Source organism: Rhinolophus sinicus, chromosome 1 (assembly GCF_057876585.1).
Source record: "Rhinolophus sinicus isolate RSI-liver-muscle chromosome 1, RSI-T2T, whole genome shotgun sequence".
NCBI classification, from domain to species: Eukaryota; Metazoa; Chordata; class Mammalia; order Chiroptera; family Rhinolophidae; genus Rhinolophus; species Rhinolophus sinicus.
The window spans coordinates 43,475,349-43,491,667 of record NC_142501.1 but is presented as its reverse complement, the minus strand read 5'-3'; the positions used below and the strand labels follow the sequence as shown (position 1 = coordinate 43,491,667).

At 37.3% G+C, this 16,319-nt stretch overlaps 1 protein-coding gene across 5 annotated transcripts in view; it reads right to left on the bottom strand.

Annotated features, from left to right (window-relative positions):
• The window catches only part of FGD4 (FYVE, RhoGEF and PH domain containing 4), a 183,534-nt gene that overhangs the window by 12,024 nt on the left and 155,191 nt on the right, over positions 1-16,319 (bottom strand). For all 5 annotated transcript variants that reach the window (XM_019736660.3, XM_074325842.2, XM_019736677.3 and 2 more), the window contains exons 5-11: positions 14,245-14,334; positions 12,363-12,508; positions 11,752-11,908; positions 9,265-9,403; positions 6,981-7,039; positions 6,505-6,651; positions 87-259 (exon numbers count right to left, since the gene is read on the bottom strand). In XM_019736660.3, the coding sequence (XP_019592219.3) occupies positions 87-259; positions 6,505-6,651; positions 6,981-7,039; positions 9,265-9,403; positions 11,752-11,908; positions 12,363-12,508; positions 14,245-14,334 (911 nt within the window). The remainder of the gene's footprint in view (positions 1-86; positions 260-6,504; positions 6,652-6,980; positions 7,040-9,264; positions 9,404-11,751; positions 11,909-12,362; positions 12,509-14,244; positions 14,335-16,319) is intronic.

Below are 16,319 nucleotides of genomic sequence, written 5' to 3'. Positions count from 1 at the left end.
ACTTGGGAAAGATCCTCAGAATTATTCTATCCTATGATTCATTCTGATGCTTTTGGAAAACTGTGTGATAGAAATGGTTCTCTTACCTGGCTTGAAGTTCTAGTGTTCTCTCTTTCCCAGATACCTGGAAAGTGTGTGGATATTCCTCATTGTGAGTCTCTATAATTTGCATTCCATCAATGCCAACCCTGGTTCGAACTGTGAATTTAGAGCCCACCAAGCTGAATCTTGGCACACAGTATAGCAACATGTTGTTGAACTGCAGGGAAGCAAAACACATATGAATAAACAAGAAAACAAAGGAGAGAGAGAAAAGTGAAGAACATTGAAAGTAGCCTTAGACAATATTCCAAGGAATTTCCAAGGACTACATTACTGTCTATGTGAGCAAAATTATTTAAATACTATATTGAGATTTTACACTTATATCAAAATTATCATATTTTAGAATTTATCGCGTATACTTCCCTTCGTTGATCCATAAATGTTTTATTGAATTTAAGTAAACCAATCATTTTGTACTATTAAAAAAATTAGGCCGGCCCGGCGGCTCAGGCAATTGCAGTGCCGTGCTCCCTAATGCCGAAGGCCGTCGGTTCGATTCCCACATGGGCCAGTGAGCTGTGCTCTCTACAGCTAAGATTGTGAACAATGGCTCCCCCTGGAGCTGAGCTGCTGTGAGCAGCTGGAGGTCGGTGTGAGCTGCTATGTGCGCTGCTGGGTACTGCCATGGGCTGCTGTGTGCTGACGTGTGCTACTGTGAGCAGCCAGTGGCCACGCTGGCTGGCAATAGTGAGTGGCCAGCAGCCATGAGTGGCTGGCAGCAAGAGCTGCCCTGAGCTGCTGACCAATGACCAGCGACCAGTGACCGACTGCCTGGCGGGGGGAAAGGGGGTGAAACGCAAGGCTCATAATACCAGCCAAGGAGCTCTGTCCTACAACTAGACTGAGAAACAATGGCTTAAAAAAAACCGGGGGGGAGGAGGGACGGGGTCAAAAAAAAAAAGTTAGTTCACTTGAATTCAGCAAGTTTATTAAGAATCAACTGAAGTTCTCAAGCTATTCTCAACCATATAAGTTGAAGTCCTCAGACAGCAAAATTTCTAATTGTTGTGTCTTCGAGAATAATTCTATAATAGCTGCTAGAGCAATATTTAGCTATTATTTTTATCAGTGTGTTTAATGTTACGTTAAAAACAGCTAAAATTATTAATTTCAATTTCATTAGAACATGTCGGGTTAGGACATTAACTTTATGTAAATAACTAAGTCACTGTTTTATATTGGCCCATATCTTGCTTAATAATTCATCATGTATGAATTAACAGAAAAGTCACCTATTTTAGCAAAGAGTCTTTAAAGATCTTTATACGATCTACTTTTAAAAATGAAAAGCTTTATTTTCCAACTGAATCCAATTATGTATTGTGCCTCATTTCTAGTCAACAATGAACAGGACCTGCTAGTCAGGCTCAAGCAATGATTTCGGGAGGGCATGGAATTCACACTGAATCTATCAAAACATGGAAAGGGATGAAAGTCTAAATACCGGGGGTGCCAAAAAAATGTATACACATGACTTGTATTCATCTTTTGTTATCGGTATATATTATTACAATTTTATTACAGCTTTTCCCTTTCTTAAAATGTGTATACATTTTTTTGGCACCCTCTGTATCTAGGTTAATTTGTAGGCAGACTCCTAAAGAAGGGCCATACCTATCTTCCTACTTCATATTTGTTTCTTGCGCTATTTCTAGAGTTACATATATTTTTCTAAGACAAGAGCAACCAGGGCCTTAAACCCTTGTGTGCGATGTGACCTCTAATGTCTCAGGATTATTATCTGTAAAAGTCACAGGTTGTTGACAGGATTAAATAAGGAAAGATGTTCTGTTCTGCCAGGCCCTCTGTCTGGCTCCACACAGCCATAAAGATAAGAAATGTTGATGGATATTTAACACATGTCAACATGTCTATGTGACACCATCTCTCGTACTCATTCAGAAAGCCAATTTCTCACCAGTTGTTCCTCATATATTTTGCAACTTCCTGTAACCAGTGTCATTAAATTTCATTTCCACAACTGGATAATTAAGGGACACAAAATACATTTTTATCAGATATATCTCAGTACCACATTTTGCATCTACACTTCTGGAAGAGAACACTAATGACCTATGCCTTATTCCTAACTGTCCTCTGTAGTCTAACTATGGCGATCAGAGCCTCATTGAAAATAATCTGAGAGGTTCTCATCACCGTCCCAGCCTGATTAAGGCAACAGCTAATCTGTTACTTGCTCATGTTACCATTTCTTTCTTCTATCAAGGCCTTCTCAGGAGGCCATTTGGTGAAGGCCGTGACGGGTACAGCAGGACCTGCAGAGCCACCATCAAAATGGACAGGACTCACACTTTCAAGATAGCAACAACCACCACATTTTCTGCAAACTGAGTGACAAATGTAATGTTATGGCATAAAATTTCCAAGTTGTCCGATACTTGTACTCAAGTTCACTTTATAAAGTTCAGCAAAGTTTTGTTATTTTATAGAAACACAAGTCCACGAAAGTGGAAGTTCTTATGCATTTGCTTTGTGGAGTTATGGAGGTCAGATAAGATGCCAGACCATCTTATAAGGAATGGTATGTTTCTCTTTCCCTTTCATGCTTTCAGTATTACATTCCCCCTACTATTGTCGTCCTAAGTGGGACTTCACATTCCAAATTGTCACTAACTATATGTTAGCCTTTTATAACTCAGATCACAATTCAATGCTAATCAGTAAGTACCCTTTTTCTTCTTCCAAGAGGTGCAGGTGAGACCTCTTAAAGAATATAAAATATTGCTTACAAAGTAGAAGAGACCATATGTGTAAAGGAATTAGGTAGCTAGCTAGGCCTGTTCCCTCTGTGACCTTGCTCGAAGGTGAGACCTCTTAAAGAATATAAAATATTGCTTACAAAGTAGAAGAGACCATATGTGTAAAGGAATTAGGTAGCTAGCTAGGCCTGTTCCCTCTGTGACCTTGCTCCTGAGGTAAAGCCACCGCCACCTTCTCTCTGGATTTCCACTGGCACTGAAAAAGGAAGTTACAGCAACTATAGCACCAAGTAGATCAACTTTTCCTTTCAGTGCAGGACGTTCCTTTTTATCACATGCCCACTGTGCAGAAGTAGTTATTGACAGGCAATCTCTGGCTGGAAAGGCAAGTCTAGAAATGCTAAGCTGTGTCAAAAGCTAGAAGCCAGTCTCAACTGTATTAAAAAGTACTGGAAGGGTCCCCCTCCTTGATCTCCAGTGTTATTTAACTATTTCTTTCAAGTCTCTTAAAATATATTTATTTGATGGCAATAATTCAATTTCATGTCTCACCAGTGACTGTTTCATTCAAGTTTGTTTTAGAAAAAGCCAAAATCAGATTCTAAATATAATTAGATTTTCCAGACAAATGTAACATCCCAGAGTAGGAAATAGAAAAGTAGCCCTCTTTTTCTTTCTAGAGAGAAAAGAGAATAAAAATGGGACCTCTGAAGTTTCTATATATAAAAAAAACACCCCAAGAGGCTCTATGGGAATAATGTGCTGGTGAGAGAAGAGACTCTGTGACAAGTATAGTACTAGAGGGGGAGGATTAAAGCATGAACACTGCAGGGAATGCTTCTAAGATGGTCTTCAAATGATGAATGTGGCTTTCCTACAATTCTTGCTGTATGACTCCATTCTCCCAGGAGGCAATGGCACGATATGTTTGATAGCTTATAATAACGGGAACAAGATGGGTCCTTGCCTCAAAGTTACTATTACTGTATTTCCCCCAAGGCTCTTTGCCATCTGTCCTCCAAAAAGCTGCTTAATTTGGCTCTACGTCAAGGTATTCAACCTAAAACTATTTCCAGAATTCTCAAATGTGAAAATTAAACTAAGGCAACTGGTTAGAGAGAGTTAAAACTATAGAAACTGTAACACTAATGTGGAAGAGGGGAAAAGACTAAGCACCTAAAGGCAGGGTAAAGACAAAGGGAAGACACTGATTCCCAGGCATTTTGCCCAGAATAGTGTATTAAGCACGTCTGTTTAATCTGCATTTTTGATGCTTCATGGCCTTGCTGACACTGGAGGAACTGTCCCTCTCGATTCCTAGAGACAGCAAATGAAACCTGCAAACACACCTTTCATATGGAAACCAACCAATCCAGAGCCCACACCCCCCAGGCTCCTCTTTCATCAGGCTCTCACTCTGAGTCAGCATTCCTCTGCCCTAATCACCCTAGGGCCAGGTCCCAGACAATAGACCCTAATTCCCAGAGTCTGATAGTTATTTACATGAGGTAATCCTAAACCTATTTCTCCTGCCCTGCCTTTTCCTTTTTCAGAAACTACAATACTACAATAAGGCTCTACTCAAGCTTTCCCTCTGCCTCGTGACTCTGGTGCTTTATCATGTAGTGCTCCCCCCCCCCACCCCCACCCCATGGTTTGGCATGTCCCCTCTTTTGGGAATCTGTGAGTATAACTATCTTTGCAATGGCAATTGTCTCCTATATGGTAGCTTCACCACACCTGAAAAACAAAACCTACATTTCAAAATAAGTAGACCTCTGAACTATGACAGGACATTGAGTGTCCCTGATTTATATTTCGTTCACTTCATAACCTCGGAAAGGTGAAGTACTTCTGTTGAGCTCAAATGCAGATTTTTATAGTTAATTTGGATAATATCTATACATTTTTAAATGTTACTGAGATATAATTGATATACCATAAAATTTACCCTTTAAAAATGTTTGATTCATGGTTTTTCATATAGTTGTAAATTGTGCAATGATCACTACCATCTAGTTCTAGAACATTCCATCACTCCAAATGGAAACCCTGCGCCCATTTCCTCCTCTCCACCAGCCCTAGGCAATCACTCCTTACATCCATCTTTATACATTTGCCTATTCTGGCCATTTCATATAAATGGAATCATATGTGTGTGGCCTTTTGCGAACAGCTTGACACAGTGTTTTCAGTTCATCCATGTATCATGTATCAGTATTTTAGTCCTTTTTATTGCCATATAATAGTACATTGCACGAATATACCACATTTTCCTTACCCATTGATCAGTTGATGAACATTTAAGTTGTTTCCACTTTCTGGTTATTATGAATAATTTTCTTATGAACATTCATGTACAAGTTTTGTGTAGCCACATGTTTTCACTTTTCTCGAGTTATACAAACTTGGAGTAGAACTGCTGGGTCAAATGGTGACCATATGTTCTTTTTTTAAAAATGAGAATAACCCTCTGCGTGACAATTTGATCTTATAAATTTTCCTTCCAGACAACAGACACCTCGAATTCCCCCAATGACAACTCATATTACGGTGGTGAGATGATTGCTTTGCAGCAGAAATGTCAGATGTGAGTAACATCCTGAGACTGAAATGTGTGCCAGTCACTGGGCAACCTCCTTACCAATGTCTCTGTTTCTTTGCCTATAACAATCATAATAATAGCTTACATTTACTGAGCTATTACTCAATGTTAGCTTATTGTTACTCAATGTTAGCTATTACTATAATCATCATCATATCATTAGATATAAAAAGGAGATGGAATTACCAGTGACTAAAAATAAATAGCCTGGCTACCCGAAGAAGAGCTCTTACATTTGAGATAAGCCCCAGACTAATTGTCATTTCCAGGAAGTGAAGGAAGGGACAGGGCAGGCACTGACTGCAGTGAAAAGGACTATGTAGCAAACTCATGCATTTTGTTTTGTTTTTTTAACTTTTAAGTTTATTTTTGAGTGTGTTTTTCCAGGACCCATCAGCTTCAAGTCAAGTAGTTGTTTCAATCTAGTTGTGGAGGGTGCAGCTCACACTGGCCCATGCGGGGATCAAACCGGCAACCTTGGTGTTACGAGCATCATGCTCTAACCAAATGAGCTAACCGGCCACCCTAAATTCATGTACTTTTCATAAGATATTTCAGGCACAAGTTTTCCAAACTTGCTTATATATTTCTTTACACTAGAAAGATTAAAAGCAGTGCTTAGAGAGGATTAGGAAGAGAACTGTTGTCAGGAAATAGTATGCCAACAAAATATCCAGGAAATGGTACGCTTTAGCCTACAACAATGAAAGGAAAGAGAAAATCTGAAACAAGAAAAAGAGAATTCCAGAAAGCATATCATACCCCACAAACACACTGATAGCTATGATCATTATGGAAAGGTTAAACTGTCTTCAGTATGTGTTACTGAAGTAAATTACATAGGATAATTACCGAGGAAAATTAAAGAAAATACTTCCAAACAAGATTTGTGTCCTTGAAAGAACAAGTTTCAGGTACTGAGGACATTTCCTTATGTGGAATCCTGACAGTGGTGACTGTGCCAGCTTAGCTATAATTGCTTTGGTGAGCAAGCAAGCACCCTACTTGCCCAAGATGTATGTAACAATGTTTAAGAATTATTCTTACGTGATTTACCCACACTACAATACTCACTAAGAAAAGGTAGCGTTCTTGTGCTGATGTGTTCCGAGCAGCTAGTTTGAGGATCTGTCCTTCTTTTATTAGTTCATTTGAAGGATTTACAATGTCTTCTTCTTCTCCTAACATTTCATAAATCTCTAAGAGTTTCTTTAGGTTATCCTAAGAAAAGAAAAACAAAAAACAGCAAGGTCAAATATAAGGAGGTTTCACCTTAGTAGCTTTAATAATATAACAACCTCAGGGAGAACACAAATAGTTCAGAAGTAACTGGAACTAAACATAAATTTAGGTATAAAATGTATCAGTTATGAGGAAATTAAAACCTGGAAGAAAATATTATTATAGGTAACACTAACTATTTTGTAAACAATCTTTTTTGTTCATCTGTACCAATTCATTTTGATTGAAATCTGTAAATAATATTAGTCTACATTGTTGACAATTATCTAACTATAGAAGACTCCTGTCTCCTCTGAAAAACCACTTACCATTTTTCTTATTGCACTATTAGAATGGCTTGCTGCTGTAGATATAATTTCAAGTGATTCTAAATGGGGACAAAAGAAAAGAAAATAAATATATGTTGTCCATACTATGCTACTAGATAACTGACACACACTATACCTGATAATAAGAAGAAATCTGGAAAAAAGAAGAAGGAAAAGAAGAAACCTGAGACCAAAGATACAAAATAAAAGCAGGGGCAATTTCCATTTACAAACTGGGTCCTTTCAAAAGTTCATTTATAAGCAGATCACTTGGAACTTAAAGGATATTTTCTCATAAATCATATACAATGATTAGGCTCATAGGTACATGTAATCCATACATGTAATCCCAAATCAACAGACACCATGTACACCAGCTTCATACCAGGCACTTTGCCAGGTGCTTTCATATATATTATGTCAATGAACTCTTATACAACATTGAATGGAAATTCTATTAGTCCCATTTGGCAGATGAAAGAAATGGAGTGATGTGACTTGGCTAAGGTCACACAACTATGATATTAAAGAGCCACATTTGAACCTAAGTCCTCCAACTCAAATTTCTATAACATTTCAACAGTATTATTTTATTCATTTTATGAGCAAATTAACTACCAAGCATAACCCACTTTCTTTGGGAAAACACACTCGCAGTCCTAGCCTAGGTCAGGTGAAAGAGAATCTTCTGACACCAATGTGGATAGAGGGTTTTGTGGTGGGGACAGGTGGTAGCAAGAGATGGGAAATGGGAACTCTTTGGAACATGCAAGGTAGGAACTCTGGGACTGCTGGTGAAAAGCTGGGGAAGCTGAGGCCTCCTGCGCGTTCAACCCCAGGGATTGCTCTCAATCCTAAATCACGTGCTGCTCTCTTCCTTTCTTTACTATCTTGTAATTACTTGTCTGGTTAATTCTGTTATCACAACCACCTTATCGCCTCTGGACAAAATTTTCTGTCTTCTTTGTTCCACTGCTGAACGAAATGAACTTTTGTGGTTTTCTCCTTTACTTTCAGGTCTCTTAAAGAGCTTCTTTTATTTCTTTAGAAGTTTAGTGTAAGTAGCAATGGGAAACTGAAAAGAGCAATAAAATACGCTACCATATTGTTACCATTTCATTTTTGACATTGGCAACTTAGAGGAAGGCAAAGATGAGTGTGGGACAAACTGAATTTGTATTGATATTTTGGAGAACTATCCTGATATGGGCAATTCTGTGCATTCCATATAGGATCCACGGTAAAGGGAGACAAAACAAGAGGCTGGGGCCACTGCTCAGGAGACCTGTTTGAGTAGCAGTGGTGATTTCCACCTCCAATCCCACCACGAGCTCTGCCACTAAGACCAAGCACTCAGGACAAAAGAGTAGAAAGTGGAAGAAGGTGAGCAAGGAAAGTTTTCAACTGGAGAAGGAGAAAGGGGAGAAGTTCCTGTGGTCACTGATTCACTTGAATGGTGGGAGACTCAAATCAGAGCCTGTGTTCAGAAAAAGACCCAAGCTCCAAGATCCAAGATTGTGTTTTGTGCTCCTTGTCTCTTATCAAGGTTCACTTACAATAGAAGACAAGACATTATCAGGGAAAGCAGCAATGCCTTAAGATTGTACACCAGTATTGTTGGTACTTGTTGAAATCTATCCCATTTCTACTTCTTAACTTTCATTCTTCCCTTAACGGCTAATTGATTTTTTTAAAAGTACCCAAGAAAATGAAATTATTATTGAAACTCTTGAGCCTTAGAAAAGCCTTTCATTCTAATCTAATGAAAAAATAAAATAAAAGACAACCAGCAGAATAGGAGTCAAGTTTTCTAAGGAAAGATGTTAACCGACACTAAATAGCACCATTTTCTCTTCTGAGCAGGTAGAGCTAACCTTTGCTTAGGTTATTTTTACACAGTAACTGCCATCTTAACTTTCTTGGTATGCATCCACCTATCTAATTACCCAGCAGCACTGGTAATTCTGAATGGTTGTATTCTTTCTGTGACAAGGTAATTGTGTATTACTATTCCAGATGTCTCTAAGACCATAGTTTTATATTTTAGAGTTAATGATTAACATGAAACCAGCATGAGAAATGTGATTTGCATTGCTCTAAACCTGTGATTTGGGCTCAAAAATGGTTGCCTGGTTGAGGGCCTGATAACAATTTCCAGTGAGGTTATTTTCTGACACCAATATTTTACTAAAGTGGCTATGAGACCTATCTTGCGTTGGAACCACAAGACTGCGTGGCCGCTGAATTATCCCACAATGGAAAAGAGGCAGGGGAAAGCATTTACTTTTAGCATCGTTCCAGTCTGGAGAATCAGGGGGCAGTTTCCTTAGGTAGTCCTTAAGAAGCAACTCATATCGGGGAATCCGCTGGACAGGTTCTAGCATGTGATGCTGCAAAGTCAAGCTCCCACAGACCTTTTGTTTCTGTAATGAGAAAGGTTTGTAAAGAAAGATTTAAAAATTAGGTTAGCCAGTCTAAAAACACACTGAAATACGGAACTTTCATCAAGGGCAATATTTCCCTACAAAGTGTGTTCTGTGCATCACCTACATTAGGTATATGTGGGATGCTATTAAAAGTGGAAATTTTGAGCCCCATCCCAATCTATGAAACCACAATCTCTGAGCCTAGGGCCCAGGAATATGCATTTAACAATATCCCAGATTCTTTCACTAAAGGTTGACGACCACCAATCTAGTGTAAGAACAGAAAGGAAAATCAAGCAGAATATTAAGCAAGAAAATTCCAGATTGCTGTCAGCCACTTAAATTAGACACTGCAAGGGTTTGTGAGGCACATTATTAAATCACACTCCAGAGATTAAAAAAATAAAAACACATTTTTTCAATGAGCTTCACTAAGCACAACTGTATTAAATTACTTTGGATTCAGCAGAAACTATTTCACAATAAGGCTATCATAAACGTCATTTCCTTTTAACTTAAAAAAGACTACAAAGAAGAATGACAAGATCTGAGCATTTTATTATCTGACAGAAAATTTTAATTGTTCCTTAGGTCATGGAATTCTTTTCCGTTAGAAACCAAACTCTGTAAATAGAGCTACTTTTCTTAAGGCAAAATTGAGACAACAGCACTCACTTTCAATACTGTTAACATAAGAGAGGGAAACAATTACTTAAAAATAAGATGTGTTCTTTTCATATGAAACAAAGCGTGAATCTCATTAAAATATTTATTGAACTCATACCATGATCAAGGCACTGCAGGATATAAATGTTGTATTAAGACATGATACTTCCATTTAAAGCAAACAAGAAACGAAAGGCGTCACAGAGAAGGGAGCATTTAACGTGAATTTGGACGAGGGCAGGCTGTGGGGGGAAGAGAAGTGAGGAAGACCAGGGGGCAAGTGCAGAAAGAGGGACCTTGGAGAACAGGTCCAAGACAGTGGGGGCATGAAACATGTTCAGCAAAAGGGAACAACTGAGTTTTGTTTGCAAATAATGAATATATAGGGAAAAAGGAGATGACAAAGAAATGGTCATGTGGGGTAATAATGTCAAACTGGGTTTACACTTGCTTCATCTAATGGAGGTTTTCCTGCAGGGGATTGATATTAGAGCTGAGATCTAGTAAACTCAACCTGCCACAATATGGCTTTAGGAAGATGTGGGGAAACTAAGTTTGGAAATTATTATTGTGGATCAGGAAAAGTAAAAAGGACCCAAAATTAGCATGGAAGCCAAGGGCTAATGGCTTTCCTTAATAAACTGTAAAATACTATAAATGTTGTAAGTTTAGCTATCTCGTTTGACTTCTCTAACAAACCTATTATGTGTGTAGGCATGTATGTATGTATATACCGATATGATATACTGTATGTGTGTATCACTGATCTCAAAATTTGTACATGAAGAAACTGTGGCTTGGAGAAGTTAGGAGAGTTTTCCAAGGTCAAGTAACTATAAGCAGAAGACTAGGATTCTAACCTAGGTTAGTTGATTCTCAATCCACCACTCCTTTCACAACCCACTCATTTCCTCATAATGTGAAGAAGACAGACATTGCAGAGACAGAATTTTAAGATTTGATAAAACAGTAATGACCACTGTCACCAGAATCATGTAGTGAAATATCCAAAAACTCCATGCTAAGCACCCTGTATATATTATCCGCAGGCAAATATAGAGAATGAGGAAACACAAAAGGCAGCAGCAGTCAAGGAGCAATAGTATCCCACCCCAAGAATCTTATGTGATCTAAAGAATTCCTTTTCAATCTCTAAACTTTAACAAGGGGTAGTTATTAACAATTCTGACTAGAGAATGAAACAGCAATTCCTATGATATTATTAAAATGTATTACCCAGGTGTGGCGAAGTTAAAAAAAATTAGGACATACATAAAGTGACAAAAAGCCCCTGAATAATTACATTTTCAAAATGTCAGGGTTTATAGACAATCATTCTTTATATTCATTTATATTCATTCCAACATCTCAACCTCTGAAAGAAAGCAAGAGGCATAGAACTGAATGGGAATTCAGTTTGTAAATTTATGTCGACCCTGATAAAGATCTGATAAAACCAGATTCTCCTGGTCTCAAAAGCAAATGGAGAATTTACTGCTCAGTACATGGCATGTGCTCAATAGTATTTTAACTTTGAAGACATGATTTTTGCATAATTCAGAGTAGAATGGAATTTGGTTAGGTGTCTCAGATTTCTCAATCTAAATTTTAGATCTCCTAGACTATATGGTTTGTACAGAAAATTTAATTTATAGCCCCAAACAAAAGAGTCCTATTACCTGAATTTCTTCAACTACTGATTTGAACTGGGGAATACGTTCTGTCATGTTTTTAACCAATTCCATTGCGTTATCAAATCCCTTCACATATTCTCCGTACATCTTAAGAAATGGCGCCAACTTCTGAAGGATGTCACCAATTCTAGGGGTAGTTTCCCTGTATAAAATACAGAAACAAGTCATTAAGATCTCTTATAGCATGAGTGGATTCACAGGACTTCAAATGAAGTAATCATTTCTCTACACACAGCCTGTGCTTTACCACATCCATTTTGCTGTGGGATTTGTAGAGAATGAAGGAAGGTAGAGAATGAAAGGAAGTTCAGGAATGACATAGGAAAGAGAAATGCTATGGAATTCTCAAAGCTCCACGTTACCCCTAGTATCTTATCTCCACTAGTCAAAGGATAGTTTGGAGAGCAGAGATGAAATCCTTTACAGCTAAAGCTGAAAATGTATCACAACTTTAATTAGTGGTCTTTAACATAAAAATTTAGCACAAATGATTGGCTATAGCTCTGTGCAGCATTAGTATTTCAATTTAAAAGTTGAATATCAGCATTGAGTATGACTGCCGTAAGACATTATCATTTGCTATCTGCTCCTCTTACCATTCTTGCATCCGTTTCTCCAGTTCTGGCAATAGGAATTTACTATGGAAGACATTTATTGATGAAATATTAGAAAAGATTTTATTCACCATCTCTGCTGGAAATGAGCCTCGATTTGCTTCTTCCAATAGTTTGCAATAAAATACCTGAGTAAGACAATAAAACAAACATTACTTCGAATTTATTGGTTAACCACTCAGAACTGTGTTAGGCACATATTGGGTTCTTAATAACTGTTGAATGAATAGAAAAGGTCCTGGTTCAAGAAATCAGTCATTTTTGAAATGTGGGAATGAGTATATGCTTTGATTGAGAAAAACCATGAATTAGAATTAGGAAACTGAATTGAACCTAGGCTATGCCTCTTTCTGTGGATGTTAACCTTTTCTATACCATAGAATTTCCAGTTGAGGTTAACAGGATTTACCCTTTCTATCCATTGGTAAAGAGATATAAAAAACTTTACACATAATAATTGTGGTATTGTCTGCTACTGCTTTTGTTTTGAATGACTTCTTTGGCACTTGTTACATACTGCCTTCATTATCATTTTTTTGGCATAAATCTCATTTTCCCTATTAAAACTGTACACTCCTTAGGGAGGAAGGACATCATGATTTAGTCCCCACAGCAGAATGGGTAGGTGCCTAATATATATCTGGTCAGTGGATAAAAAAAAATAATATTTTGTTCTCAAGATGTTTTCTTGCCTTTTAGTAAAAAATTATAATGCATAACTTAAAACACTGATAGGAGGATAAAAAGCTATTCTCCTGCACATAATAACAGGTGTCTTAAAGATAATTTTTAAAATGTGCAGTCTTAGCTATGCTCCACTCGGGCTACTATACCTCTTGCCATTCTGTTAAATGTAGGCAGAAGGAGGTCTGTTCCTTCATAACGTCCAGATGGTTGTTAATTTTCTAAATTCACCTCTACTGCATTTTCTTGGGAGGCAAGAAGAACACAAAATTATGTCCTTAGAGACTCCAATAGATAAGATATTGTAGTAATTAAGACTCTAAAATTCTAAAAGGTGGCTGAAAAAAGAAAACAATTCGATAAAAGGAAAAGATACATCTCCACTATGGGAATACCTAAAAGTCTGAGTTTTGTGATCACCATGAGGAGAAAAGTTGTTTCAAATGTGCAAACTCAAAATAAGTTGATGGGCAGCTTCCTCTTCTAAGAAGAGTAGTCTGTATTAGCAGACAACTTACCAACGAGTTTGGTTTTTTGTCACTAAGACAGGATTAAGAGGCCTTTGTTTTCAACACTGATTCTTACGACAGATTTCAAAACTTGCTTTGCAAATGTACATTTGAAATGATACGCAAGGCTCCACTATGATGAAAGTACAAAATAATAAAGTAGATTCACATATTCGACAAACACTTTTTGTGCAAGTTTACACCAGGCACTGTATTAAATGTTTCATATAAGGCTGAAAAAGTTAACTCTCAAAATCCCTTCTGGCCCTTTGACTGGAGCAACTCGGATCACTCACATAGGACTGACCAGCAAAGGAGCTGAACAGAATCAGTGATATTCATGTCAGCATTAGAATCACCAATCTCTTATTCAGATTTAATAGGAACATGGTACCCAGAATCACAATAAGTGGTTAAGGAACAGACTAGTGGTTAGGGTTGAAAGACACAGATAAAGGCACTTGTGACTTGTACAGAGAATACTTCAGTCTTTCTTTACAATGTATAAAAACCTTTATACCCTAGTAAATTCACTGACAAAGCTGAAAATGTTAAAAATTTCCTTTCACTGGCCAAAGTCAGGACCTTCTTGTAGTTTCTAAAACACTTTAATTACTAAGTTAATATACAGGGCCAAAAAAATAAAATAATTATAAAAAACAAAATATTACCTGATCTAAGAGGTCAAGTCGATTGACATAAGCTCTTTCTGTAAGCAAAAGTTCATTGGCTATTTTGTGAAGTTTTTGCTCATCTGTCTCCTAAAAAATGGAATAGATATTCACATATTAGGAAATAAAGCTTGGGCAGTATTTCTTAAGTAATAAACACCTTATCAAATGGTTTAATAAAAACAGTTTTCTCAAGCTTCTCAGTTACACAATTCTTTTCAGCCATTAAGGAACATCCAAATAGAAATGATCATTAGAAATGATTTGCTAGATATGACCTGTGACAACTTCTTTAAATTATCACTTCTTCTTTGATCTCTGTGGCAGTTATCACTATTATCCATCTTTCCTTGAAACATTTTTTTATCTTTTTCAGTTCTCAGACACTATACTTTCTTCATTTTTCCCTACCTCGCTCGGGCTATTCTTCAGATACGATTCCTTCACTTTCTCAGACATCTTCTCTAATTATTAGCTCTACGCACAGAACTTTATGCTGTTGCAAAAAAATTTTCATCGTGGAAAATTTCAATCATACAGAGTGTGTCAAAAAAATGTATACACATTTTAAGAAAGGAGAAAAATACTAAAATTGTAATACTCAGTATATACCAACAAAAAAAGATGAATACAAGTCACGTTTGACGTCTACAATTATGAGAGGCTCAAAGTGGTTACCATCAGCATTGAGACACTTCTGATTTGGACGAGCTACTGCTTGAGCAATGTTGACCAAAGTGTCCACTTGTATACATTTTTTGGCACCCCCGGTATATAAAACTAGGGAAAAGAGTAAAATGAACCCCCATGTGTCCATCACTGAGATCCAACAATTATCAATTCATTGTTAATCTTGCTTCACCTATGCTTCCACCTACCTCCTACTACCCATATTATTTTTAATTAAATCCACACTTTATTATTCAGTTTATATTTACTTAACCCTTAAATATATTTGCAGAACCTTGCTAGTTCCATGAGGATGGGAACATTTTTCCTTGTGACTGCTCCATCTTCTGTGTCTACTACAATGCTTCAATAAAACATTGGCACTCAATAAAATATTGCTGAATGAATGAATAACAATCTCGCATATGTAACAATTGTTGGACATTTATTACCACTTTGACATGGTGTCCGTGTAAGACCAAACTCATATTTTGTGGGAAACCTCTATCCTACCACCATCCCCGAACTTTACCAACCTGGAAATGGTTTTATCTCTTTCTAGCTGTCTTTGGCATCTTGAATTACTTTCAATTTAGTTCTCTACCACAAAATCCAGTCAGCTACCAACTCCTACTCATGATATTATATCTTTAGCGTCGGTCCTTTAAGTTCTCATAACAGCCACCCTGTTTTGCTTCTACCATCAACAGTTCCTTAATGCTCTCATTCTATACGTGGGATATTTCTAAAGCTCTGCTTTCCCAGATAATCCTATTTTTCATAGAAAGGAAAGCCATCAATCATCCTCCTCTCACTGACAGGATAAAATCTAGATTGCATACACCATTCATTTCAGGGCTGTTCAAACCTCATCACTTCCTCTGACTTTCTCAGTCTATCTTTACAGGCACCCTTCACTCCAAACACACTAAACTATCCACCTTTATCCAAACACGTCCCTGGCCATCCTCAAACCTTTCTTCTATTCTCTGCCTGGCATATGCTTTTGCTGTATCTCTCTACGTGTTTAAGACTTATTTTCCTTTTGATGACCCGCTGGATTTCCATTCCTTATCCATGAAGCCTTCTTTATGCAACACTGTTGGGCTTGGTCCTATTAGAATGCATTTTATATTTTATACCTAAACATCTTTTTTATTTAGAAATTCTTACCTAGGTACTTTGCTGAAATACCATTTTCACTCTAGGAGAGTATGAAGTGTAACAAGAGTTTAGTAAAAACTCCAGTACCAAAGCAGACCAAACCTACTTTAAACCAGTATTTAATTTGTGTAAATGCTACATTTTAAACTGTGTATAAAATGCTAGAAGCTGTACGACTGCTTCACTGTGTTCAGCATATACGTATGAGTATGATATCTACTTTATGCTTTATATGTAATATC